The sequence below is a fragment of the Dasypus novemcinctus genome, chromosome 22 (assembly GCF_030445035.2).
Source record: "Dasypus novemcinctus isolate mDasNov1 chromosome 22, mDasNov1.1.hap2, whole genome shotgun sequence".
Lineage (NCBI taxonomy): Eukaryota > Metazoa > Chordata > Mammalia > Cingulata > Dasypodidae > Dasypus > Dasypus novemcinctus.
In genome coordinates this window covers 50,183,557-50,210,574 of record NC_080694.1, presented here as the reverse complement: position 1 = coordinate 50,210,574, position 27,018 = coordinate 50,183,557, and the positions used below count along the sequence as shown (strand labels likewise).

At 40.6% G+C, this 27,018-nt stretch overlaps 1 protein-coding gene across 8 annotated transcripts in view; it reads left to right on the top strand.

Moving 5' to 3' along the window:
* KIF13A (kinesin family member 13A) overlaps positions 1–27,018 on the top strand; it is a 213,367-nt gene that overhangs the window by 110,073 nt on the left and 76,276 nt on the right. For all 8 annotated transcript variants that reach the window (XM_058285282.2, XM_058285277.2, XM_058285281.2 and 5 more), the window contains exons 5-7: positions 20,415–20,507; positions 21,397–21,577; positions 24,725–24,812. In XM_058285282.2, coding sequence (XP_058141265.1) covers positions 20,415–20,507; positions 21,397–21,577; positions 24,725–24,812 — 362 coding nt within the window. The remainder of the gene's footprint in view (positions 1–20,414; positions 20,508–21,396; positions 21,578–24,724; positions 24,813–27,018) is intronic.

Sequence of the window (27,018 nt, the reverse complement as noted above, 5' to 3'; positions counted from 1 at the left end):
ATTTTATTATTTATCTTCTTAGGTGAGTCAGGTTTTCTTAGGAGTGGATCACAATTGCTTTAGTTCAAGAGGAAACATTTGCATTACTGGCTAACACCCTTCTGATTGGGTCCTTGTTCTCTTAGATAGTTCATCTTAATGAGTGTTTTCCCTTTATTTTCCCATTTAGTTAAAAACAAAACAAACAAAAAAGCAAGGAGGGGAGAATGTAGGTCCTCAAAGATTTGAAGGTAAAAGAAAGATACTTGCTTCTAGGGAATTTTTTTTTTTTTTTAATTGATAGCCTTTCCTTGCCATGAAAAGCAAACTTACTGAGAAATTATTTGGTATATAATTTTTTCAAATCTTACAATCATGAAAAAATCCTCCAGTGGCTCACATTGAGTGAACTAGCATTTCTTTCCAAACATCGTTCCTGCAACTTCCGCAGTATATTCTATTAAAGTAAATAGGTAGCTGTTTTTTTTTTTAAGATTTTTATTTATTTTTTATTTCTCTTCCCTCCCCTCGCCCTCCCTCCCCCAGTTGTCTGCTGTGTGTCCATTCGCTGTGTGATCTTCTGTGTCCACTTGTATTCTTGTCAGCGGCACCCGGAACCTGTGTCTCTTTTTGTTGCATCATCTTGCTACGTCAGCTCTCTGTGTGCGGCGCCACTCCTGGGCAGGCTGCACTTTTTTCATGCTGAGCGGCTCTCCCTACAGGGCGCAGTCCTTGCGTGTGGGACTCCCCTATGCGGAGGACATCCCTGCGTGGCACGGCACTGCTTGTGCACATCAGCACTGGATGTGGGCCAGCTCCACACAGGTCAAGGAGACCCGGAGTTCAAACTGCAGGCCTCCCATATGGTAGGCAGACGTCCTATCCATTGAACCAAATCTGCTTCCCAATAGGTAGTTTTTAATGTTGGTTATAATTAATTTGTCTTTTTATTGGCTTTTTGGGACTGATAAATTCTAGAGTCTGGAGCAGTATGTTTTGACTGTTAGCACTAAGTATATTTTTGTGCTGGGCGTGTACTTTTAGATTTAAATAAACAACAAAAGTAGAACATTTCCTACTCTTACAGAGACAAATGGGGACAAATGCTATAACTGTGCAACATCCAATCTCTTGCCCTGTTCCAGTGATGTTGTTCAGTTGCAGTCGGATATGTCTTTCTGAGCTAGGACTCTTCTCATGCTCCTTGCAGATACTTTTAAGGAATCCTCATTAACTACCAGATAAAATCTAAACTCAAACTATAGTCATGGTCTTTTATGATGTGGGTCCAGTCTGCCTTCTCCATGCTCTGCTCCCTGGCTCCCCACCACCCATTCTGTGCCCCAGACCAGGATCTATTGCTTGTTCCTCTTGTATAACCCAAGAAACTAGAAAGTCTCAAGGCTAGTCTTTTAAGTATTAATATTTATGAAACTCCTGTCTGTGCAGCTCAGGAAGCGCCTGAGAAACTCAAGAATTAGTTGGGAATCAGAAGAAATCCATGTCAAACAACAGTAAACATTTTGAGATAATATATAAGCAGACTCTAAATTTTACAGGTTTTAAGGGCTATTGAAAAATATAAGAAGAGGCAAAATGTGGAAAGGCTGAAGTTGCCTGGGAAGGTGTCGTGGAAGAGGTGGGACTTACCCTAGGCCTATCAGTTACGCATAGTTTAGCCAAAGGGGAGTGTGAGAGCTTCCCTACAAGAGGAAGTATCAAGGAAAACTCATGGACTTGGAAGTCAGTCCGGGGTTTGAATCTCGGAATCACTGCTTTGGTTCTCTCTGAGCTGTTATTTCTTATCTGGAAAATGGGAACAGTAGAAATGATGCTGCCCATCTCACATGGTTGTGGGGAGAGCTAACAGGTAATGTCATGTACCATAGGTGGTCCTTCTATTGACTTTCTGTAAGTGGAGACGCAGAGGTGGGGCTCAGCACGGTGGTCAGCACTGGCCTCAGCAGATGGTGCATCCTGGGATAAGCAGTGGGAGACCTCATTGCATATGTTGAGTAAAGCTGAATAATAGGAAATTCTGCAAGCTTGGCTGAGAAATTTAGACTGATATATAGAAAACAGCAGCTGTTTGAACAATGTAGATAAAATAATGGTTAAGAAAGATTGTTTTCTTCTTTCTTTTCGTATCTTTTGAAATCACTTCCTCCTTTATTGACCAGAAAGACCCCTCTAGTCTTCTGTAACGTATCACTCATGTCCCTGGATATAAGCATCCTTTTTTTTCTTTTACCAGAAATAACTTTATGTAGTACAGAGATAAAGTCATATGGGCAACTGGAAATTTCTGTAGTTTTTCATTTCAAATTGTGTGTTCAGAAATATTAAAATTATAAAAATGATTTTTTTTTTTGAAGTATTGGCGGCTGGGTACTGAACCTGAGACCTTTTATGTGGGAAGCCAGTGCTCAACTACTGAGCCACATTGGCTTCCCTGAGTTAGTTTTTTTATTTGTTTAGCGTGTTTGTTTTTTGTTTTTTGTTTTTTTCAGGAGGCACCAGAAACTGAACCTGAGACCTCCCATGTGGGAAGTGGGCACTTAACCTCTTAAGCAACATCTACTCCCTAAAAATGATGTTCTTAAAATAGACTTTTTAATTTTTAAAAAATATATACTCAGATTATATAAATGTTACATAAAAAATATAGGGGATTCGTAATATGCCCCACTCCCAACCCCTTCTACATTTTTCCCACATTAACAACATCCTTCATTAGTGTAGTGCACTTAATGAACACATTTTGGAGGATTACCACTAAGCCTGGATTATAGTTTATGTTGTAGTGTACACTCTTCTCCCACACAATTTTGTAAGTTATGACAAGATATATAATGGTTTGTATTTGTCATTGCAATGTTATCAAGACAATTCCCAAGTCCCCAAAATGCCCCCATATTACACCTGTTTTTCCCTCTCCTCAGAACCTCAAGTAGCCACTGCCTCCACATCAATGATAAAAGTTCTTCCATTGCTAGAATACCAGTAAGTCTACTCTAGTCCATTATTCATTCCTCCATTCTGAGGATTCTGGGATGGTGATGCCTGCTCCACCTCTAATTGAGAAGTGGCTTAGATCTCCTGAGGCAGATGGATGGGACTATCTTGCTTACAGTTGCAGACTCTCTCTGTTCCTTGGGATGGTGATTGTCCATTACTATCTCCTTTTTAGTTGTCCTGGGTGAGTTCAGTGAATTGGAAAGTAGGTCTTGCAACTCTATTGACATTCAGGGTGCAGCTGGTACATGGACAGCCCAAAGATTTAAGTTTCTTGGACATATACCTATCAACTCTAGCACTGACTATAGGTTCAAATACAAGGAGAAGAGCCATGTGTAGGGAAACCATAACTGAGTCTAACACTATCACACTGGAGAGCATAAATTCCAAAGTAGGACCCACTGGCAGGGCACCAAACTCCTGAGATGTCTGCCCTTCCTGTACTGTCTGGATGTCTCTGCTATTTGTGGCAATATTTACTTTGGCAGTCATTGAGATCCTGCTGAGACATGCATAAATGTAACCTCTGGAATGACCTCCCAACTTGCTTTGAAGTCTCTTAGCCATATAAACTCATTTGTCTTTACGCTTTCCCCCTTTTGGTCAGCATTATTTTCCAGTTGCATTGCTAGTTGATGCTTGGTAGTAATCCCTCAGAGCCAGAGAGGCTCATCCCCAGGAGTCATGTCCCTCTCTGGGGGGAAGGTAATACATTTATATGCTGAGTTCTGCTTAGAGAGAGGCCACATTTGAGCAACAAGGAAGCTCTCAGGAGGTAACTCTTAGGCACCCTAGTCTAAGGTTCAATTTCAAAAGTAATGGTTCATAAGTTTATTCATCAATATTGAGGGCCCATCAGTAGTCCATCTTCCTAAAAATGATTTTTAAACATGGTATGCTAGTGGCATATTTACTAAATTTTAAGTTGCATGATCACATCAAATCTCGTGTTCCACTTTGCCCTGTTCCAAGTGCATTGTCTATTTACAGAACTTGGGGGTGGGACTTTTCTTATTCTTTAGATAATTCCTTGTTAATTTATAAATACTGTGACTAGCTTAGCAGGAAGCAAAATTCTTTCTTGCTGTTCTCTCTGGTTTGATTTTTTGTTTTTGCTTTTTTAAGAAGGTACCGGGGATTGAACCTAGGACCTTGTTCATGGGAAGCAGTCTCTCAACCACTGAGCTACATCTGCTCCCCAATGAGAGTTGGTTATTTCAATTGTTTGTCTTTAGGAGGTACCGGGCATCAGACCTGGGACCTCGTATATGGAAGGCAGGTGCTCGACCACCTGAGCTACATCCATTCCCTGTCAGGTTTGGTTTTTTATCCATCATAATAGTCTTTCTAGTAATGGTATTACTAGTTGATTGGTTTCCATGTTAATTTGGTTTCTTTTCTCTTCATTAAAAAAAAAAAGGAAACAGCTCTTCTCTTTTTTTAATTGAACTTTAATTTTAGAAAAGCTTTAGATTACAGAAAAGTTATATCAAAAGTATAGTGGATTGCCACATAACCCATCCTCTCCCCCTCCAACATTTCCCCCTATTATTTACATCTTACATTAGTTTAGTACATTTGTTACAACTGATGAGCCAATACTGAAGCATTACTACTAGCCAAGGTCTATAGTTTACATTATGGTTTACACTTTGTACTGTACAATTTTATAGGTTTTGACAAAATGTATAATGGCCCATAACCACCATTGCAGTATCACGCAGAACAATTCTAATGCCCTAAAAATGCCCTCTATTTCACCTATTTTTCCCTTCCCCTCCCCTCTGAACCTCTGGTAACCACTCTCTTTATATCATTGTTACAAGTTCTTCTGTTATGACAGTAACAATAAATCTACTTTGGTCCATGTTTGCATTCCCCCATTATGGTTGTTCATTCCTTAATTCTGAGGATTTGGGGATGGTGATGACCACTCTGTTTCAGATTGAGAAGGGCCTTAGATATTATGGAGCAGATGGAAGAGAATGTTTTGCTAACAGTTATAGTTACTCTTTGTTTTCTGGGATGGGAGTTATACATTATCATTTTGTTAGTTGTCCTGGATAAGTCTGATGAACTGTGGAGAGTGGGTGTTGGCCACAACTCTGCTGAGATTCAGGGCTCAATTGGCATATGAACAGATCAAAGATTTAAGTCTCTGGGACATACACTTAATGGATATAGTGCTAATTTTAGGTTCTACTAAAACTGAAGAATCATGAGTAGAGAAACTATAAATAAGTCTCACTGTTATACTGAGAAAACAGATTATTATATATTCCAGGATAAGACCCATTGAAGAGGTGGTAATTTCATGGGGTTGTGTGCCTTGCCTATAGTGTCCAGACATTTCTAAAACCCTCAGAAGCACTCCTGTTTGACACTATGTTTACTGAGTCAGTTAGTGAGATCTGCCTGAGACATGCATAAATGTAACCTCAGGAATGACCTCTTGACTCATTTTGAAATCTCTTAGCCATAAAAACTCTCTTGTATTTGATGTGTCCCCTTTTTGGTCAAGGTCTTTTTCCAAATGTATTGCTGGTCAGCACTTGGTATTAATCCCTCAGTGCCAGGGAGGCTCATCCCAAGGAGTCATGTCCCATGTTATGGGGAAGGTAGTCAGTTTATTTGCTGAGTTTGGCTTAGAGAGAGGCCACATTTGAGTAACGAAGTTTTCATTTGGTAACACTTAGGCATTAGTTGTTATTAGGCTAAGTTTCACTTTTACCAGAATAAGGTTCATACGTACAAGCATTAATATTGAAGGCTTAGCTTATTTGTCTGTTTTCTTTTATAAGGCACTGCCTATATACTCCAAAGATTTTTTTCCACTATTTGAGAAAGTAGCAGAACTCCCCAGGATTCCTTCTTAATGGTGAATAGAAAAGCTAAGATAGAAGCATTCATTGTCTGGTGGGAAATTCAGGAAATGAAGAAGGGGAAGCACATGTTTCCTGAAACCCACCTGTTTGTCAGGCTTAATGAATAATGGCATCATTGAAACCGAATCAGGGTTCTCAAGGCAGCTTTCAAAACTGGGGGGATGCAGAGAGAGAGAAAGTGAAGTGCATGGATTGGTTGAGAAATCAAAGAGAAGCAAGGGCTCTCTGTCTTCTGTAGGGTATCAAATATTAAGTTCTCAATTAGGTTTTGCTACTTATTAAAAGCTATAGCAAAACCTTCACTCTTAGGCTTTTTGGTTTAGAAATACTTAAGTCTATAGTATGTCTAATTGCAGTGGGTTGGTTTGAGTGGCTGAAGAATGTGGGTTTTTAAGTCAGACACACTGGTTTCAAATCCTGGCTCCACCACTGGCCATCTTCGTTTAGGTTGGGTGAGTTACTTCATCTCACTACACTTCTGTTTCTTCATATGTTACATAAGGATCTCCTAGGGTTGATTTGAGGAATTAATATCCCATTCATGTAACCCAGCGTCTGGGACACAGGAAACACTCACTTAATATTTATCAGCATCTGTTAGTGTCTCGTTGTGGCAGTATTGAAGGTAGTAGCATGAGTACTTTGGAAATAAAATGGATTGTATTGGGATTTATCAGACCTCGTTTTGCCACAAACTGTTAGACTCTGGGCAAGACAACCTTTGTGCATGTGTTTCCTCACCTATGAAAGGAGGTATGGCCGAGAATGATTTCAGATCCCCTTTTGCTCCCTGATAAAACATGAATCTGCTGTTTTATGCTGGCTGCACAGCTGTCCAATGGACTTTTGGGGGAGCAAATCAAAAGCTTGTTTGTTTAGCCATTTGAGTGACATTCAATAATATTTTGCATTTAAATATAGTATCTCTTCCTATTACGTTTTAACTAGGTAGTTATGGTAATGCTTGTCTGGCAAGGAAATCCAAGTCTTTGAAGCAAAATATCCTTATGTTAGGGGCAGGAAAAAAAAGTAAAACACATGTAACCTGCAGAGTTAGGCATCTAAAACGTAGCATTTCTACATCAATCCATGTATCTTCCCCTGCTCCATATATGCATGCACATATACACACCCACCCCATATATATAGATACAAATTTACAATGATAAAGCTCTTGTGTTGTAGTAAATACTGACAAAACTTGAGAGCCATCCTAACATTTAATACGTCTTTGTAAATGTTTAAATCACTATCAATTATCATTAAGGCATTCTCTACAAGCAAAATACATATTTTTATCATTGCCTCAAATGTGTCATGTTGGTTGATTGGTGACTTCTAGTAACCTTAATTCTTTTTTTCCTCATAGGGGATATTTTTTCATAACTTAATTTTTCTCTAAAATAAAAACCAAGCTGGTGAGAGCAGATCTGGAGATTGCTATGGACGTGACCATTTCCTGGCCTGAGAGAGGCTGAGCTGTTGACTTTAGAAATTATAAAACAATTCTTGCCATATGGCATGCATCTCAAACTTGCTGAGACAATGTGTTTTCAGGCATTGTTCAGGAGAAAGGTTGTCCATCTGATTGTAGTTTTGCTAGCTCCTCTTCACGGGGAGAGGTGAGAGATGAGCACCAAGCAGCTATGGGCTGTGGCTGCGGGAGGAGCCGCGTGTTTGATTCTCTTTGCTTGATGCGAGGTTTTATTTCCTCTGCGGCAAAAGTGGCTCCTGCTTCACATTGTTTAACCAAAGTCAGAAGAGTAATGGCACAAAACATTTGTGCATCAAGTTTACATTCTAAAAGCTAACAGTAGACAAAAGAGAACCAATTTCTTAGCAGAGCTCCACAATATTGATTCATTTTCGCATATTGTATTGGTTCATTATTTTACTATTCAGGTACCCTATTTAAATAAAAGTCAGATTTCTAGTGGTTCAAGCCACAGGCTCTGGAGTCCTATTTCCTGGGTTCAAATCCTGGGTCTGCCTCTTCCTAACTCTGTGACAATTGACAGTGCCTCCTGTAAACTACGAGTCTTGTGCGAACCAAATGAGATTACATATATGAAGTTCTCAGCAAGTGCCTTGCTCAGAGTAAACACTCGATAATTTTTAGCAGTTAAATTTATCCAATACCGTAGAAACTCTCCATGAAAAGCAGTAGTAGTTGGCTTTTTGAAAAGTTTGTTAGAGTAGGGATTCATTGTAAATGATCCCTGTCATCTTAAAAGGAATGATTTGAATGCAGAATCCTTCTGGATTTTTATTATTTCTCCCCAGTCTTTTCCCATTGTCTCACCCATATCCAGTTTGAGCACAGTTCTTTAGCGATTCCCCTTTATCAGTTTTTTTTAAGCATGCAACTTCATTTTTCTGAGACTCAGTGTCTCTTTTTGCATTTGTTAATTAAATTTTGTGGTTCCAGAGAAGTACATCGGACATAACCCAATTTAAGGGCAAACACAACTCACCCTTTGTAAGGCTATGACTCAGCTGGTGGGAGGCCATAGGGTAGCCTACCAGCTGGGGGTGATTTAGCATGCAGTGGGCATGTAGCAGTGTATTTTATAAATGGAAGGGAGAGTGTTGGTTAATCAGAATTGGATAAGTGAAAGTCAGTTAAGGAAGCTTCTTTGTAAAGATGTCAGAAATAATTTGTTAAAACTACCTGTCTCTCTTTCTCTCTCTTTCTCTCTCTATATGCACCTCTCTTTTCTTTCTCACCCTGTTAATCTCCCGAATTTTTTCCCACACAACCCCACCTTCCACACATCCCTTTCTTTGTCCATGTCTATTCTTTAGAGTATTGCTTGGTACCCAGAGACATTTAGCTTCATTAAAGATATTTAGAGGCGTGGTTAACAATAAAAGTCAATAGAGTTCTGAGTACCAAATTTCCAGCACTTCGTAAACTCTTTACATGCAGTAGGTAAGTTGTCATAAGCATGCATTCAGGTAGAAACTATTATTGCCTCCATTTTACTGATGAAGAAACAGAGGTTCAGAGAGGCCCTGTTATGTGTGGGAGAGCTGAAAGCAATGTTAAATGTGTACCCTAATCAATGGTTAGACGATCTTATCAATTTTACCTGAGCCCTGGCTGTGTTCTCTTCTCCCTGCAGAGAGACTGGCTGTGTTAAGGAAATCCTACTCAAGTGCTCTGGCTGGAACCTGGCCAGGCAATGTGCTAAGCGCATTCTCCCTCCTGTCAGAAGTTCTCTAGAGCCCAGGATGCCTGTGTTTGCTTGGGGCTTTGTTTTACCTTTCCCTGCAATGCTGTAAATATTGTGCACCCCACAGTCCAGAGAAGATGTCAAGACATACTTCTTTGTCCAAAAATAAACTGTTCAAATTAGTAACCTGTTGAAGCCCTGTGCAAAGATAGTCACTGTCTGGTACCAAAGTAAGGAGGAAATGAACATTCACTTTTTTTGCCATTGTTTTGTGTGGAAAACTCCAGAATGCCTCCTTTGTAAGACAGCCCTCGCAGGTGAGGTGCTTTATTTTCCTTTCATCCTTGGCCCTGCTTCTGAGGGCAGCAGTTGCATGGCCCCTCCTCGGTGAGTCAGCCACTTTATCCTGCAGTAAACACAGAGCCGGGCTCCCCTGCCAGCTCATGACCAGCCCAGGGCTGTCGCTGGGGTGGAAACATTTGTCTGGGTGTGTCACCCTATGCCATGCCTCAAGTTAAGACTCCCAAGGACTGAAATGCTGATAGCTCTTGGATGCCAGCATGGAAAATGGCCCCATGGTCTATCTTTACCCCCATGGCAAAGTTTCTTGGTCTCCATTTACCAGGCCTCTTAATGGAAACCTTCTGAAGTTGGTTAAAACTTAAATCTAGCATCACCGAGGCAAGCCTCAAAGCCTTAGTTCCTTTGTCTGAACTCTGTAGTTTTTGGTCTTGTGACTTAAACCAGGTTTAAAGGCACTAGGGATTACAGTTGTTGAGAGCAGTGCTTCCATACACCCAAGGTCTTAGAGATTTGCTTAAACCTTGTCCAAGTCCAGCCTTCCTTGTCCCCTCAGGCTTGCGTGAAGAGCCTGTCTGGTCATGCCTTGTCCAGGTGCTCTGATGTGCAGCTGGGCCACCTGCCAGGTCCAGACTCATCAGATTCCCCCTGGCTGTCAGCACAATATAGACGTGGAAAACACCCACACGACGGAGCAGGCCAGGGATCCCACGTCCTGCATACTGAGCCTGACCATCTGTTTTTTTCATACTAACTCTAAAGAGAAAGGAAGTGGGAAAAAGAAGGAACCCAGGGGTCGCTGCCTAACCTGGTAAAATGACAGACTGGGTTAAAATTGGGAAGACTGAGAAATATCCTGGGCGTGTGTCATGTCCAGCGTTGCCACGCTTAGTGGTCTGTGTGTACCTCCTTTGTTCCTGCAGATCGTATCCAAGAACAGGGGTTACGGCCTCCCATTTCCTAGAACTTTTAACCCGGTGCCTCTTCAGGAGTCAGAAGTTAGTACTTGCACTGTCCTTTCTCATCCCTAGTTTTTCTTCTGTGATTTGCTATCAGGTCTTCCATAGAGAATTACCGTGGTTACCCAGCTCCCGGTACACACGCTGGGTGGCTTTGAGTCCACTGCTGCTGTTCCCTAAGGAACAGATCACGAGCAAACGTGGAGACTCACGGGTGCTGCCTTCTCAGGGACCGGTATCCTCTGTGAGTCAGGCTGAATGACTCAGGTCTGTGACTTGGCCTGCAGGAATTCCGTATAGGAGCGCTCTGTTGTTCCGGCAATGTCTTACAAGTAACAACCGTATCATTACTTCGGGCATGCCAGTGTTTTAAGACCTGTCCGCATGATTATAGAAGGTCTGATCATAAACCCCACAGAGGAAATTGGCATCCCAGTCATGGTGATTAACAAGTGAGGTCAGGTTTGCCCTGCGGATTCACCAGGTCAGCCGTGTGGAGCTCGTGTCCGCAGAGGGGGCCATGAGGACCTCCTCTCTGGCACTGGTTCTGCTGAAAAGCCGCAGACCTCTTGGCTTGGACAGTGTTGTGGCTTTGCTTGTCTTTTTTCTGGGGTAGAAACAAATGCTCATACATCCTCCTGATTCCCACAGGACTTCTGAACTTTCCTTATGAGATGGTGTACTTCCCCCGCCAGACAAAGGACATTTCATTCTGTTAGTATAGTCTTCAGCCGGGAAACATTTAGGTTGGGGATAGTACATCTTTTATAGAATCCACCCATGCACTGTTTGAATTCTCTGATTCCCACCACCCAGCAAAAACAGCTTCTTTTTGGGGGGAACCGAGCTTCAAAAATCATTTGGGAAGTCATGTTCTCCTACGCTGGAAAGGGGGGATGTTATGTTTGAGAAATAGAAATAAAACCAGAAAACCTGCAGTCCCTTGGATAAACCAAGGTCTCTTTAAGAGACCATCTAAGGGCCTTTGGTATTTGATACTTTCTCTATCACAGAGAAGTGCAGCCGTTATTTATATTTCATAGAGAACTGGTTGTATTAAGGAGGACAGATGGCTGTAGAGAGTCCACAGTGCGTTTTTAGACTTGGGTTGACATTTGGCCTTTTCTTCTGTCCTTGTCTCTGACTGTACCAGTGATGCCCTCAAGGTCGTCCCAACTAAAGAATTGATTCAATCAGGGGCTCATCCAGCCAAAGGCACCAGAATATGGACAAGTAGGGGAGCTCTGTAGAACATGCCGCCATTCACAACCTCACTGGGGTCATTTTTTATTCTGTTGTTTTATTTCTGTACCTTTCTGAAATAATCGTAATACTATAAAAGGATGGAAAATATGGTTGGCATGCCCTGGCCCTTCTAAGACACTTGGCTTCTTCCTCTCCTCGTCACGCCCCAACACACACACACACAGCCTCATGCATATGCGCTCTCTTTCTCAACTGTCCTCTTGCGTGTGAGAAGGCGCCACCATTATGTTTGGTCAGTTGGACTTTAAAAGTAGGCCCTCTAGAGAACCTAGAGAAATGGCAATAAATGGCTCCTTTCAAAAACCTTTCCAAGAACAGTCTTTTCTTCTTTTTTTTTTTTAAGATTTATTTTTATTTATTTCTCTCCCCTTCCCCCCACTCAATTGTCTGTTCTCTGTGTCCATTTGCTGCGTGTTTTATTTTTGTCCGCTTCTGTTGTCAGCGGCACTTGAATCTGTGTTTCTTTTTGTTGCGTCATCTTGCTGTGTCAACTCTCCGTGTGTGCGGCGCCATTCCTGGGCAGATTGCACTTTCTTTCGCGCTGGGTGGCTCTCTTTATGGGGCGCACTCCTTGCGCATGGAGCTACCCTATGCAGGGATACCGCTGCGTGGCACGGCACTCCTTGCATGCATCAGCACTGCGCATGGGCCAGCTGCACACAGGTCAAGGAGGCCTGGGGTTTGAACTGTGGACCTCCCATGAGGTAGACGGATGCCCTAACCACTGGGCCAAGTCTGCTTCCCTCTTTTCTTCTTTTATCTTTGAAATTGGATTGCATCACAGATTTGTTACAAAATGAAGGAACTGTTTGAAGGCAAAAGATGATTACATTCTTTGCATCAAAATTAATTACAGGAAAGCAGACTTGGCCCAATGGATAGGGGATCCGCCTACCACATGGAAGGTTCGCAGTTCAAAACCTGGGCCTGCTTGACCCGTGTGGAGCTGGCCCATGCGCAGTGCTGATGTGCACAAGGAGTGCCGTGCCACGTAGGGGTGTCCCCCGCGTAGGGGAGCCCCACACACAAGGAGTGCACCCTATAAGAGCCGCCCAGCGCAAAAGAAAGTGCAGCCTGCCCAAGAGTGGCACCACACACATGGAGAGCTGACACAACAAGATGATGCAACAAAAAGGAACACCCGGGTGCCGCTGATAAGGATAGAAGCGTTCACAGAACACACAGAGAGCAGACAATGGGGGGGCGGGGCGGGGAATAAATAAAAAATAAATCTTAAAAATCTTTTAAAAAATTAATTATAGTTAATTAAGGATTTATGGGATGATATTAATAAATAGGTGATTAAACTATGTTCTGGCCAATGTGCTAAGTGCTTTTCCCATATTACCTACTTAAATCTTCCCAGCAACCCTAAAAAGTAGCAACTATTGTCCTTATTTTATTAATGGAGAAACTGAGACTTTGCCCAAGGTCACACAGCTGGTAAAGAGTAGACATCAGGTTTGAAAAGGAAACCATAAAAAGCAAAAACAAAACTAGAAGAAAATCTGGGTAAATACCTATAAATTTGAGGGTGGAAAGGATTTTGGAAGCATATTTTACCACAGACAATAATAATACAGGAAAAGATAAAATATTTTAATAGGAAAGACCAAAATTTTCCATAACAAACTGATGTAAAACTGAAAGGTAAATGACAACTGAGAAAAAATATTCCCAATATATGTGATGGATCAAAGGTTGATATCCTTAATGTATAATGAGCATTTAAAAATTAATTTGGGGAACAGATATAGGTCAAGTGGTTGAGCACCTGCTTCCCATGTATAAGGTCCTAGGTTCAATCCCTGGTACCTCCTAAAAAAAAAAAACAATACTTTTACTCCTAAAAAAATTAATTTTAAAAAAGCAATGACTGAATCATTTTATTTATAAAAATAAACATAGGTCCTAAATAGTGATTTATAAAGAATAAATACAAATGAGCAATAAGCAAAAGAAAGGAAGATTGATTTAGTAAAACAAGATTCTTCTTTATTTTCTTTTCGATTTAGCTAATACCAAAAAGAAGAATAGCCAGTGTTGAAGGTGTAGAAACAAGGGACTCATGCATTGCTAGAGAACCGAGCAATTTAATTTTTGGGTGTTTTGTCTAGTCAACAGAAAGGCACACAAAGATAAATATAAATATGGATAAATATTGCAGAAGTAAGGAAGAAGAAACAGCATAATTATCCACAGCAGGGAACTGATTATATCCGTTGAGGAGCATTCATACAATAGAATGCTAAGCAGCTATTAAAAATGCTCAGTTTTAATGTGTATTTGTAGAGGTGGGAAAATGTTCATTATTTCTCTTCTTAAAAGAGAATAAATTTCCTTAAAGACAGGAAGCCATAGTGATGAGATATATTCCAGTCTTTCTAGAATCTGTCCTTGCTTAGATTTGTAAAAATACAAATACTTTACATTAGTTCTTTAAATATTATCCTTTTGTAACTTATGCTTCAGAATAGGTGTTTAAGGATGGAAAAGAGAAAAATTCTTTTCAGAAATACAGTATATCTCTTCTACCTTTTTTTTTCATTCTTAAACTTTTCATTTTGAAATAATTTCAAACTTATAGAACAGTTGCAAAAGTAATACAAAACTCATACAGAGAAAACCCACATACACCTACCTCCAGATACCCAGATCCACCAACTTGTAACATCTTGCTACATTTGCCATATCATTCTGTCCATCTGTCCATTTTATAAACATTTGAAAGTATGTTGTATATATTAGCCTTCTAAACCTTTTATACTTCATGTACTTTTCCTTAAGAACAAGTATATTTACTTATGTAGCCACCTTAAGTATGGTTTATCAAGTTCAAGAAATTTAACATTGATATATAATTTATAGTTTATATTGGGCTTTTCCATTATTAGACCCAGTCCAGGATAATGTATTGCATTTAATTGTCATTGACTCTTTCCCAGCTCTTTTTTTTTTAACTGTGGAAATGTATACAATATAAATTCTCCCATCTCTACCACTCCAAGCAGAAACCCTATGCCGGTTATGCATTAATTTCCCATTCCCACTCCCCCATAACCTGTACGCTACTTTCTGTCTCTGAATTTGCAGATTCTAGCTGTTTCATAGAATTACAATTACACAATACCTGTCCTTTGTGTCTGGCTTATTTCACTCGACACAGTGTCTCCAGGGTTCAGCCATGCAGTGGCCTGTATCAGGACTTCACTCCTTTATAAGGTCGAGCAACAGACCCCGTTTGGTTTATCCACTCACATGCTAATGGACATTTGCGTTGCATCCATCCTTTGGTTATTGCGAATAATGCTTTTTCTGTTTCTTCATATTCAACTTTTATTTTCCTCAGACTTTTTCTGTTATAAATCTGAATTACATTCTGACTTTAAGCGTAACTGTAAATATCTAAAGAAAAGAACTTGACTGTTTTCTAAAGTCATATCTATGTACGCATATGCCTATAGGTGTGTATATATATTATGGAAATTATAGAGAATAGAATATTTTTTTCAGCCACATATTTTGTTATAATGTCCAAAAGGTTGCTGTGGGTATCAATAAAAATGTATCAAATTTTAATCAAAATTTTCCACTTAATTGATAATATATTATGTTAATACATTCATTCATATACCAGTAGCTATTTAACATAGGCTCTAGTAATCTTCAGGGGTTCATTAGAATTTAAAAAACGATCATACTTTCAACGAGAGTGTAACTCAAATACAAGTAAGCTTATCTTTTTAAGTTTAATGAACAGCATTTTGATGCCTTAATTATCATTAGAGAGGAAAAAGGCCACCAATTTCATAAACTTTAGTCTAAGGACATTAGTGTCAACACAGGAATAATTCAATAAATTATTTGTGCCTGGTACTCTGCTAAGAGGCAGCACCTGTTGTCACGGAACTCACAATCCACTGGTGGAGACAAACATTAAAAAGCAATAGTGCAGTGTAATGAGTTCTACTCTGGTAGATTGTAAAACATGCCAGGGGGCCAGAGGTTGGAGTAATTGATCCCAGTGTCATGGGAAGTAGAGTTGGCTCGACTGATACAGCGTCCGCCTACCACATGGGAGGTCCAGGGTTCAAACCCAGGGCCTGCTGACCCATGTGGTGAGCTGGCACAGTGCTGATGCACACAAGGAGTGCCATGCCATGCAGGGCTGTCCCTGTGTAGGGGAGCCCCACACGCAAGGAGTGAGTCCCGCAAGGAGAGCCACCCTGCGCAAAAAAAGCATAGCCCGTCCAAGAGTGGCGCTGCACACATGGAGAGCTGACGTAGCAAGATGATGCAACAAAAAAGAGATGCAGTTTCCTGGTGCCGCCAGATAATGCAAGCGGATGCAGAAGAACACACAGAATGGACACAGAGAGCAGACAACGGGGTGGGTGGGGGGAGAATTAAACACAAAAAACAACAGTGCAGTGTCGTGAGTTCTACTCTGGCAGTTTGTGAAACATCCTAAGGGGGCCAGAGGTTGGAGTAATTGATCCCAGAGTCATGCAGCATTGAGTTAACGATTATGGGGTGGACAAATCAGCCTTATCATGTGGGAGTTGGTAGAACTTTGGAGTTGGACTCATCTGGGTTGTGCCTTTCACTACCAATATGGTCTTGGGCAAATGATTTCCTCTTCATAGCCCCATCTCCTCATCTTCACAACCCATACCTACCCTACCTGGGTATTGTGAAGGTGATATGAAATATGTAAAGGGCATTTTAATTAGGGCAGTTTATAAACAGTATTTCTCTTCTTTCTCCTTAGCATAACTAGTAAAAGTATACACTTTAAATAGGCCCTATTTAGTATTTGCGATCCTTTGGACATAAGCTAACCTGAAATTTACTGTTGTATTTTATATGCTGGGGAATTCTTTGTTTGCATTTATTTTTCACGCTGTTTAAGCATGTACCTCATTTTTTTTCTGCTTACCATATCATAAACATATCTCATCTATCTAAATAGCATCCATTCTTGTTTTTTCCCCAAATTAATATACTGTAGATTAAAACCCCATTCCTTCAACCAGTGAGTGGATAAAGTCAACAAAATGGGTTACACATATACACACGTATACACACATGAAAATTACTGAGCCATAAAAAGGAATGAAGTTTGGATACATGCTACCACATGGATTAATCCTGGAAACGTTATGCTAACTGAAAGAAGCCAGGCACAAAGGACAAGTATTATATGATTCCATGACATATCTAGAAAAGGTAAATTCATAGAGATAGAAAGTAAGTTAGAGGTTACCAGGGACCGGGTGAATAGAGCATTTGTTTGGGGTAAGGAAAGTTTAGAAATAGTGGTGATGGTTACACATTATGAATATAATTAATGCCACTGAGTAGTATACTTAAAAAGTGTTAAAAGCAAAATTTCATGTTTTAAGAAAAGGTCGTTCCTACCAAGGAAAAAAGAAATGTTGTGACTTGCCCTTGAAAGAACATAAGGAAAATAATTCCAACCTACTCAGCATCAGGAGCAGAAACCAGAAGTACAACATTTCACTACCTGAACAAAAACAGATGTAAATTCTTGTTTGGTTAAAGAATTCAGGCTCCATGTAGCCATGATAAAAACCCTTTGACAGTAGTGTTTCTCTGTGGTTGATCCTTCCATCAGTTCAAGCTCTTCATTTTTTTCAGGTTACTGGATATGAATTGAAATCATGAATTACGGTCAGGATGCTTGGCCTCGCCAAGTCTTGAATAGTGTTTTGTCTGCACTTGTACTCTATCCACTTCCTGGGGGCTGCTTAACCAGGGGAGAAGTCCAAACAGGATCCATTCATCTGCTGGTGCCAAGAAACATTGTCTTCGAATGGCGCTTGGATATGGCTGAGGACTACAGTTGATTCCCAACAGCTTCATTGTAGAGTAATTCTGAATCTTCCAAGATAAAGGGCTCAACTCCAGAATTAAGCTCTGCCTTTCGGCATGTGGAATAAGGGAGGTCCTTTGAGAACACTTACGAGAAAAATATACTGATGTGTATGAAAGATTGTGTGATGGGGTGGGTCAGACAATTTCTAAGCACAATACTCCCATACTTGACTGTAACATAAAATCAATTTTGGAAGTGTGTATTTACCAGGTAGTAGTTTTGGTAATACCATGTTCTTCTCAGAGTATGTGTGTATGTACATTCACATACATGCACATATACAGATCTTTAGGGAGTCTTCATAACAAGCCTGTGTGTCTAAGAAGGGTGTGTTTAGTCAGGGTTCTCTAGGGAAACAGAACCAACAAGATAGCTGAATAGTATGAGCTTTTATAAAATGCTCTCATGCAACTGTGGGGATGCACGAGTCCAAATTCTGCAGGGCAGGCTGCAAACTTGAGGAGCTGATGAAGGTCCTTGATGAGTTCCCAGGAGACATTGGCTGTCCAAAATAGAGAGGGGTGTTCTCTGAATGTTGAAATCACTTCCTCTTTTAGGTCCTTCAGCTGATTGGATAAAACATCACTCACTGCTGACGGCAATCTCCTTGGTTGATTGTAGATGTAGTCTGCCATCTATGTAATCAGCTCACTGGTGATTAAAGTCCATGAAATGTCCTTGTATTACAAGTAGCCCAGTGCTTGCTCCACCAAACAATGGGCAGCATTACCTGGCTGAGTTACCCATGAGCCTAACCATCACAAAGGGCTATTGTGATTATACTCAATTAAAAATTCCATAAGTACAGCCAACATGTTTCGAGTACCCCTGAAGTACTAGTCTCTTGTGCTAGAGGGTAAAAGCCAGAAATCGAGAAATAAGGCTTGCAAGTTTGGCATATTTTCTTCCAATTCGTTTTTTAAATATTTTAACATCCATGGACACCCCCCCCCCCACAGGAATTTGTGCATTATAAATGTACAGTTCTGAACATGGCTTCTATTTTTCATTCAATATGGCTTTTATTTTTCATTCAACAATGGTTTTGAAATCTAGCATTTGTTTTATTTGCCTTTTTTTTTTTTTACTGTTGTATCCATTGTATAAAATAGTCATATTTTAATTATCTACTCTCGTATGAATGAACATTTGACTTGATTCCAACTTAAGGTTTTTTTGGGGTTTTTTTAAGGTTTATTTTATTTATTTCTCTCCCCTTCCCCGCCGTTGTCTGCTCTCTGTGTCTGTTCGCTATGTGTTCTTCTGTGTCCGCTTGCATTATCTGACAGCACTGGGAAACTATCTCTCTTTTGTTGCATCATCTTGTTGTGTCAGCTCTCCATGTGTGCAGCACCACTCCTGGGCAGGCTGCACTTTTTTCATGCGGTGCAGCTCTCCTTGCGGGGTGCATTCCCTGTGCATGGGGCACCCCTACATGGGGGCACCCTGCATGGCATGGCACTCCTTGCACACAGCAGCACTGAGCGTGGGCCAGCTCACCACATGGGTCAGGAGGCCCTGGGGACCAAACCCTGGACCCTCCATGTGGTAGATGGATGCTCTATCAGTCAAGCCACGTCTGCTTCCAACCTAAGGTATTTTTAATAAAGCTGCTATGAACATCCTAGCACAAGGGTCCTTTGTGGGAGGGTTTCTCTAAGGTAGATGCATAGAAGTGGGTTGGAGAGTGTAGACATGATCCTTTTTAATGGCTACTGTCAGATTGGCATTCAGAATGGGAGGTCAGTTTATTCTTCCTCCATCAGTAGATGAAAATACTCATTTCTTCAGTGTTTGCTAATAATGCTTGATATTGTTAAAATTTAATTTTTTTAGCAACCTAATGGTTGAAAATATGTTTCATGTTGACATATTTTTTTGAAAGTACCATTTTGCAACCACAGTTAACGTCCCAGCATGGCAGGGGACTGCCAAGATCAGATCCAATTTTGCATAAAAAACATACATCCAAGACCTTATGTTGCATCTTTTCAAATGTGGAAGGAATTGGCATATTGTAATAACACATAGGATGAGGAGGTTAAGTGGACTCATTCTTTCAACGCACATTTGTTAAACACTTTGCCCTAGTCACTAGGACTGCAAAGATAAACAGATAATAGTTTGCTTTCCAGGGAGAAAGCAGATACTTAACCCTGTAATTTTTGTAAATTCTGTAATATGGGAATGTTCTAAGACTGAGAGCACAGAAGAAAGAGAATATTATTGTACTCTTAATAATGGGAAATGAATCTTAGGAAGTCATGAAATTCAAAGGGCAGTAAATGCTCCTGTGTTTAAACAGCTGTTCACACCCTCACTCTTGTGCCGGGTTCTAGCCTAATGTAGTACAGGACCTGCGGGCAGGTGCAGGTAAGAGAGCCTGTCTCCACACCCCCTCCCACTGCCTGCATACCTTCAAACAGCAGCCCACGCTCAAGACCACTCCACCATTGCTAACGGCGTTTCAGCCCTCAGAGAGAGTGAGGTGCCCAGGGGGAGTCCAAGATGCAAAGACACGGGTCCCACTCGTTGGAAGCTAAGAATCCAGCCGGGGAGATGGGACAATCCACGTTTAAAAGCATTTTAGACACGGCGTCAGGAGAAGAAACTAAGCCACCTGGGAACAATGCTTCCTCATGGCCCACTGGCAATGGAACAGAGGCTCAGATGCCTGGGGAAATGTCTTAGAGGGAAAGAACGTGTAGAATCATGAATTTAGCCAGGTACAGAGCTATAGTTTAGAAGAAGAAATGCATTGCATATATCAATATAGAGCCTTTCCCATAGTAGCACCTAATGGACTTTTTTTTTTTTTTAAGAGAACGTTGTTCATGTGTTGAGAAACTCAGCTATTAATAAAGAAATGTCAAGAAAAATTCTTTCCCTTTTTATTTTGTGCTTTTTACTTTTCATTTGTTTTGTTTTTTAGGTCAAGAAGTGGTTTTCAAGTGCCTAGGGGAAGGAATTCTTGAAAAGTCCTTTCAGGGGTATAATGCTTGTATTTTTGCATATGGACAGACAGGTGAGAAGCTGCTTTTATTTTACAGTCAATGATATTAAGTACAAAGTTTTTAAAATTTAGAAGCAGGAACTCTTTTTCGGGAAGCATCAGAAAAATGCTTTTGACTTTGTGGGTTTCACTGAATTAAAAGTAACCCTCTTTTTGAAGGCTTAACAATTTTGGTAATTGAGCAATTTCACTGTTAATGACCAAATTAGTTTCAAACTATTATCATTTTCCTAAATTATAGTTTTCACCTGTATTTGAACTAGAAAATATTTTCTCAGTGTAAATGTAATTATGTAATAGACACTATTGAAAAACTGTTAGAATCATCCTGTTTTGAGGACTTTCACTAGGGCACAACTCAGTGATGATGAGTTATTACACTTAGGCTTGTGGCACGATCGGCTGAAACAGACAAAACAAAAAATTACTAGCGGCTCAGCCATTAACATTCTTTCCACAATAAAGTGGGACCAAATCAATAAATCATATTATATATATATCACAGGCTAACCAGGGGACTCAGATGAGGGAATATATATGAAAGCACTTTTATAAACATGTAATACAATTTAAGAGCAAAACGCTGTCCATGTTATTTAACCATCTGTAGTTGGTATTTTACTGAACATACTTTTAAAGATTTTGTATTTTTGGTGCTTCCGTTTACACTCTGTCCATCTGTAAACAAGGTGCCCGCTAGCTGTCCCAGTGAGAAACCTGGAGGCTCTGAATATCAGGGAAGAACAGTGTAATTAATGCCTTAGCTTTGAAGATCCCGGGTTTGAGGGCACTTGGCCCCGTTTCTGCATGGTCTTGGCTAGTACATATAAACCTGTATGCTTGGAGCATTAGGTTTTGCTTTCTCTTTTACTCTTCCTTCTTTCTGCTTGCTCTTCTCCAGGTTCTGGAAAGTCCTTCTCCATGATGGGCAATGCTGAGCAGCTGGGCCTTATTCCAAGACTCTGCTGTGCTTTATTTCAAAGGATCTCATTGGAGCAAAATGAATCACAGACCTTTAAAGTTGAAGTCTCCTACATGGAAATTTATAATGAGAAAGTTCGGGATCTTTTAGACCCCAAAGGGTAAGTTATGAAATGAAGCTCAGAGCGGGGTGACAATGTCAAATGATCCTAAAGTTAAAATTAGCCAGTTGCTAATTTAGTGAAGGCCTTTCAGTCATTTCCTGAGGAATCATTCAACTTTTCAAAGTCGGTCAGTTTATCCTGTATATTGCTAACATGCCATTTTATAAAGACGTTTTTACTTTTGGTATTCTTTTTGCCACGAGGGACTGTTTAAAAAATTCCATTTAAGAATGGTGCTTGGTCCTTGCATTTATATTGGAAAGCAGCACCTCTAAATTGGAGGTAAAGTGGTTGACAAATTGAAACAACCCAGCCTTGGCAGGTGGCTCTCTGGCTGTGCTTTGGACCAGGTGAGGTGCTGTTTAAGCATACACTGGTTTGAGTGCCACCGAGAGATTATGATTCAGTAGACCCAGGGTAAAACCCAGGATCTGTATTGTTTAAAAACTAGATGATAAAAACTAGATGCATAGTAGAGGGCCATTTACATTTTTTAAATTAAAGGTGGTTTTTTTTTTGCTGATTTAAAAACAATATTTCATTATAGAAAATTTCGAGAAAAGCATAAGGAAAAATTAGAATGGCCTATAATCCCAACATTTAAAGATAATCCCTGTTAAAATTTTGGTGCATTTTGATCCTGTGTTTCAAATCTGTCGCGTGTATGTATGTGTTTATGTATATCCTCACTTTTCCATGTACTATAACAAGCACAGAATTGTGCATTCATCACTTCAATCAGTATTAGAGCATTTTCATTACTCCAAAATCAAAACAAAAAAAAAACAAAAGCAAACCACTATCATACCCATATGTTAGTGCTAATTACAAATTCTGTGATGTGCTTTCACCATTTCTATTTACTTCTAAATATTTACAATCAACTTTTTACCAGTTCTGCACAGATTAACCGTCAGCTCTCTGTTCTCTACCCTCATGGTGTCCTATATTCTAATTATTAACTCCATGAGTTTACACAGTACATTCAGTTCATAGCAATGCAATCATACAGTATTTGTCCTTTCATGTCTGGCTTGCTTCATTCAACATCATGTCCTCTAAGTCCATCCATGTTATTATATGTTTCACAACTTCATTTCTTCTTACATCTGCATAATCTATCATGTATATAGACTACAGTTTATCCATTCATCAATTGATGGACACCTAGGTTGTCTCCATCTTTTGACAATTGTGAATAATATCATAATGAACATCAGTGTGCAGATGTCTGTTAGTATCACTGCTCTCAGTTCATCCAGACATTTGCCTAGTAATGGTATTGCAGGGTCACATGGTAGATCTTTATCTAACTTCCTTAGGAACCGCCAAACAGACTTCCACAGTAACTGTACCATTCTACATTCCCATCAACAGTGAGTAAGCGTGAATTAGTCACTGTCTTCCTGTCACATTGACCCTTTCATCCTTAAAATAAAGTTAGTAAAACTTACTTATTTGATTTACTGTGAGATTAAATGGGATAATTGTGGCTTATGTTTGGGGAACAGTGCTAGCATTTTGGGAAGTATTCACTGATTCTTCGTTTTCTTTTACTTACTTGATGCCAAACATTGACTCTTGATTTGCTAGGGGATTAATATCTGATGTCATAAGAAGGGATGACATATGCAATATGGCCATAATATATACAGCATTGCCTTTAATCACAATTATATGTTGATTGACTGCTCAAATGGGCCCCAAACCAGGTTTGCCATTTAAAATTTCAGAAGAGCTGTAAAGCCTTCACCAGCAGTGCCATTTTTAAATATAGCAAAAACAACCACTGTACTATAATATCACTTTCTATATAAAATTGTCAGTATAGCGCCAGCATAAATTAATGCATCCTTGAAGAAGTAAATTAAAGTTAAAACATCTTAATATTGTTCACTACTTGCTTAAAATGTCAAGATATTATTTGCTGAAAATTTGCTTATTTGTAAAATAGCCTTAATATTAAATTCAATTTGACTACGGTCTTGCTTCCCCTTTTTTTTGTTTGTTTTTTTGTTTTTAAGATTTGTTTATTTCTCCCCTCCCCCCCCTTCATTGTCTGCTCTCTGTGTCCATTCTCTGTGTCTTCTTCTGTGTCTGCTTGTATTCTCATTAAGCAGCACTGGGAACCGATTCTGGGACTTTCCGGAGTGGGAGAGAGGTGCTCAATCTCTTGCGCCACCTGAGCTCCCTGGTCTGCTGTGTCTCTTTTTTTTTTTTTTTTTTAAGATTTTATTTGTTTATTTATTTATTTCTCTCCTTCCGCCCCCCTCCGCCCCAGTTGTCTGTTCTCTGCATCTATTTGCTGCGTGTTCTTCTTTGTCCACTTCTGTTGTTGTCAGCGGCACAGGAATCTGTGTTTCTTTTTGTTGCGTCATCTTGTTGTGCCAGCTCTCTGTGTTCAGCGCCATTCCTGGGCAGGCTGCACTTTCTTTCCCTCTGGGCGGCTCTCCTTATGGGGTGCACTCCTTGTACGTGGGGCTCCCCTATGCGGGGACACCCCTGCATGGCACAGCACTCCTTGCGCGCATCAGCGCTGCGTGTGGGCCAGTTCCACACAGGTCAAGGAGGCCTGAGGTTTGAACCACAGACATCCCATGTGGTAGACGGACGCCCTAACCACTGGGCCAAGTCTGCTTCCCCGTGTCTCTTATTGTCTCTCCTCTGTGTCCCTTTTTGCTACATCTTCTCTCTGCACCACCTCTCCACCTGGGCCAGCACTCCTACATGGGGCAGCACTCCACATGGGCCAGCTGGCCATCACCAGGAGACCCTGGGCATCAAACCACATCTGCTTCCCATGCTTCCCTTTTTTCATCCCCCGTGTGCCATAATTCAGTTTTTTGAAGTTCAGCTTCTAAAGTAAGTTAGTCTCACCTAGTATTCTGTAGTGCTGGCTGTTTAGTCTGCGACTAGAGATAGAATTTTTTAAATAGTAAGTTACTTTAAATAGAAATCGGAGTATAAAACATTCCTCATATGGAATGCTGTTTTGCCAGTCCAAATAAAGTAGCTTTTAGACTTTTTCCTATCATTAAAAAAAATTCTTTTGAATTTGTGATCTTGATTTCTGAGTACTTAAAAAGAAAGGAAATCTTCCAAGTTTGGTCTGATTCATTCATTCCTTTTTTCTCCCTCCTGAAGGAGTAGGCAGTCTCTTAAAGTTCGAGAACATAAAGTTTTGGGACCATATGTAGATGGTTTATCTCAACTGGCTGTTACAAGCTTTGAGGTAAGTGTCAATTTTTAAAAATGTCATTTAAAACACTGACTGATCAAGTGTGTAAATGATGTTGAATATAATATAATGTTGATGCTTTATAGCATGCTGATACCACCCAGAGCTTCAGAAACCCAGTGTCCACATATCCCAAGGGGAGAGAAAGGGCTTTTAATCACATTCTTCAAGCCACTTTGCTGTGAAGTGTTTGTGGTACAACTGAAAGGCTCAGTGGTTTGAGGTTGCGACTATTTTCACTAATACAGCTCTATTGATACTGCTCTCTCTAAGGCTGCCAGTGATATCCATCTAGACAAATCTGTTAGTCTGAACGGTCTTTGATAGTTAATTCAGCCTCTTCCTTTTTTTTTTTTAAAGTAATTTGAGATATGTTCATATACCATACAGTCTATCCAAGGTTTACAGGCAATGGCTTTAGCATGATCACAGTGTTGTACGTGCATCACCACAAAAACTCTTTTTAGAACAATTTCATTACTCCAAAAAGAAAAACTCCTTATTAGTGAGAACCAGGGCCCAATCGAAATGGCGGAGCAAGATGCCACCGTGCTCTTTCCATCCACAGATGGTTTGAGCCACCAGCGGAAGCTGGCAGAAACATCTTTCTCAAAGCTCCAGAAAACAGCTGAAGGCTTACAGAAACAGGGCAGGCACTGAATCAAGAAAAAGGCTACTTAAGAGTGGTAGGATCTCCCAGCATCCCCGACGACCCTTCCCCACCCTCCCTGGCCTGGTGGAGCCAGCCCTCTGTCCTAGTGAGGACCCTTGGCCCTCGCTCCAGAGGGAGCAGAGTACCCTGGGGTACATCCTGGCGGCACGTGTGTGTGGCCCAGTCTGTCTGGTGTTAGCCTAAGGGACTCACTGTCCTTGTGGCTCCAAGAACTGTCCTGCAGAACTCTGAGAGAGAGCAGTCAAAGGAAGCCTGGGGCCAGGGATTGCTGACTGGAGGAACAGAGTGCAGGGCCCACGGCCTTGAGGAAACTGCTTCCTAGGGAAGTGGGGACATTTGTAACTGTGTAAGTGGGGGAATTCCTAGACCACAAATCCATGCCCAAAACAAGAGGCAGGCAGAGGGAGGCTTCTGTGCTTTGGCCTGGAGCTGTTCTCTAAACTCACTGCATGGATAATCCCTGAAGGAGAGCGCTCCACAGGTCAGTCTACAAAGGCTGATGTATTAGCCAAAGGGGTGCTGATGCAAAACAACAGAAATGGGTTGGTTTTTATAAAGGGTATTTATCTGGGGTAGTTGCTTACAGATACCAGGCCATAAAGCTTAAGTTATTCCCTTACCAAAGTCTGTTTTCACTTGTTGGAGCAAGATGGCTGCCGACGTCTATGAGGGTTCAGGCTTCCTGGGTTCCTCCCTTCCAGGGTCTTGCATCTGTCTGGTTGAGGGTTCTTCTCTTCCCAGAGCTTATTTCTTCCTGGGCTCAAGTTTCCTCTCTTCCTAGGGCTGGTTTCTCTTTCCTCTGTGTGCTTACTTCCCAGGGCTCTGGCTTAAGGCTTCAGCATCAAACTCCAACATCAAAAACCCTCAGCTCTGTCCTTTGCCATGACTTTTATCTGTGAGTCCCCACCCCTTAGTGGGTGGGAACTCAACACCCTAATGACATGGCCCAATCAAAGCCCTAATCGTAACTTAATCATACCCAGATACAGATCATATTACAAACATAATCCAGTATCTGTTTTTGGAATTCAAAACCATATCAAACTGCTACAGCAGAGAAAGTATTTTCTTCCTTCCCTTCCCTCCTTCCTCCTTCACCCCTTCCCCCTTCCCTCTTTCCTCCGTTACTTCCCTCTTTCTCGCTTTCTCTCTTTTTTTTTTTAACTTTTAAAAATTTTTATCTCCTGGCATTCAAGGAAAGCTCTGTCATATCATTAGCCAGATACAAGCTTAAAGAACAGATGCCTCACAGTTTAAATTCCAGTGGTAACACATTAAAATATCAAAATGTCCAGGTTTCAGCAAAACGTACAAGGAGACAGGAAGTGCTAGCCCAGGGAAAAGAGAAGATTAAACCAGTTGAAACCTCAATGAGGAGAACCAGACCTGGGACATACCAGACAAAGAGTTTTTAAAAGTGGTTCTCTATATACTCAGAGAGCCAAAGGTAAAACATGGACAAGGAACTAAAGGAAGACAGGAAAACAATAGATGAACACAAAAAGAATAAGAATAAATAGATATAGC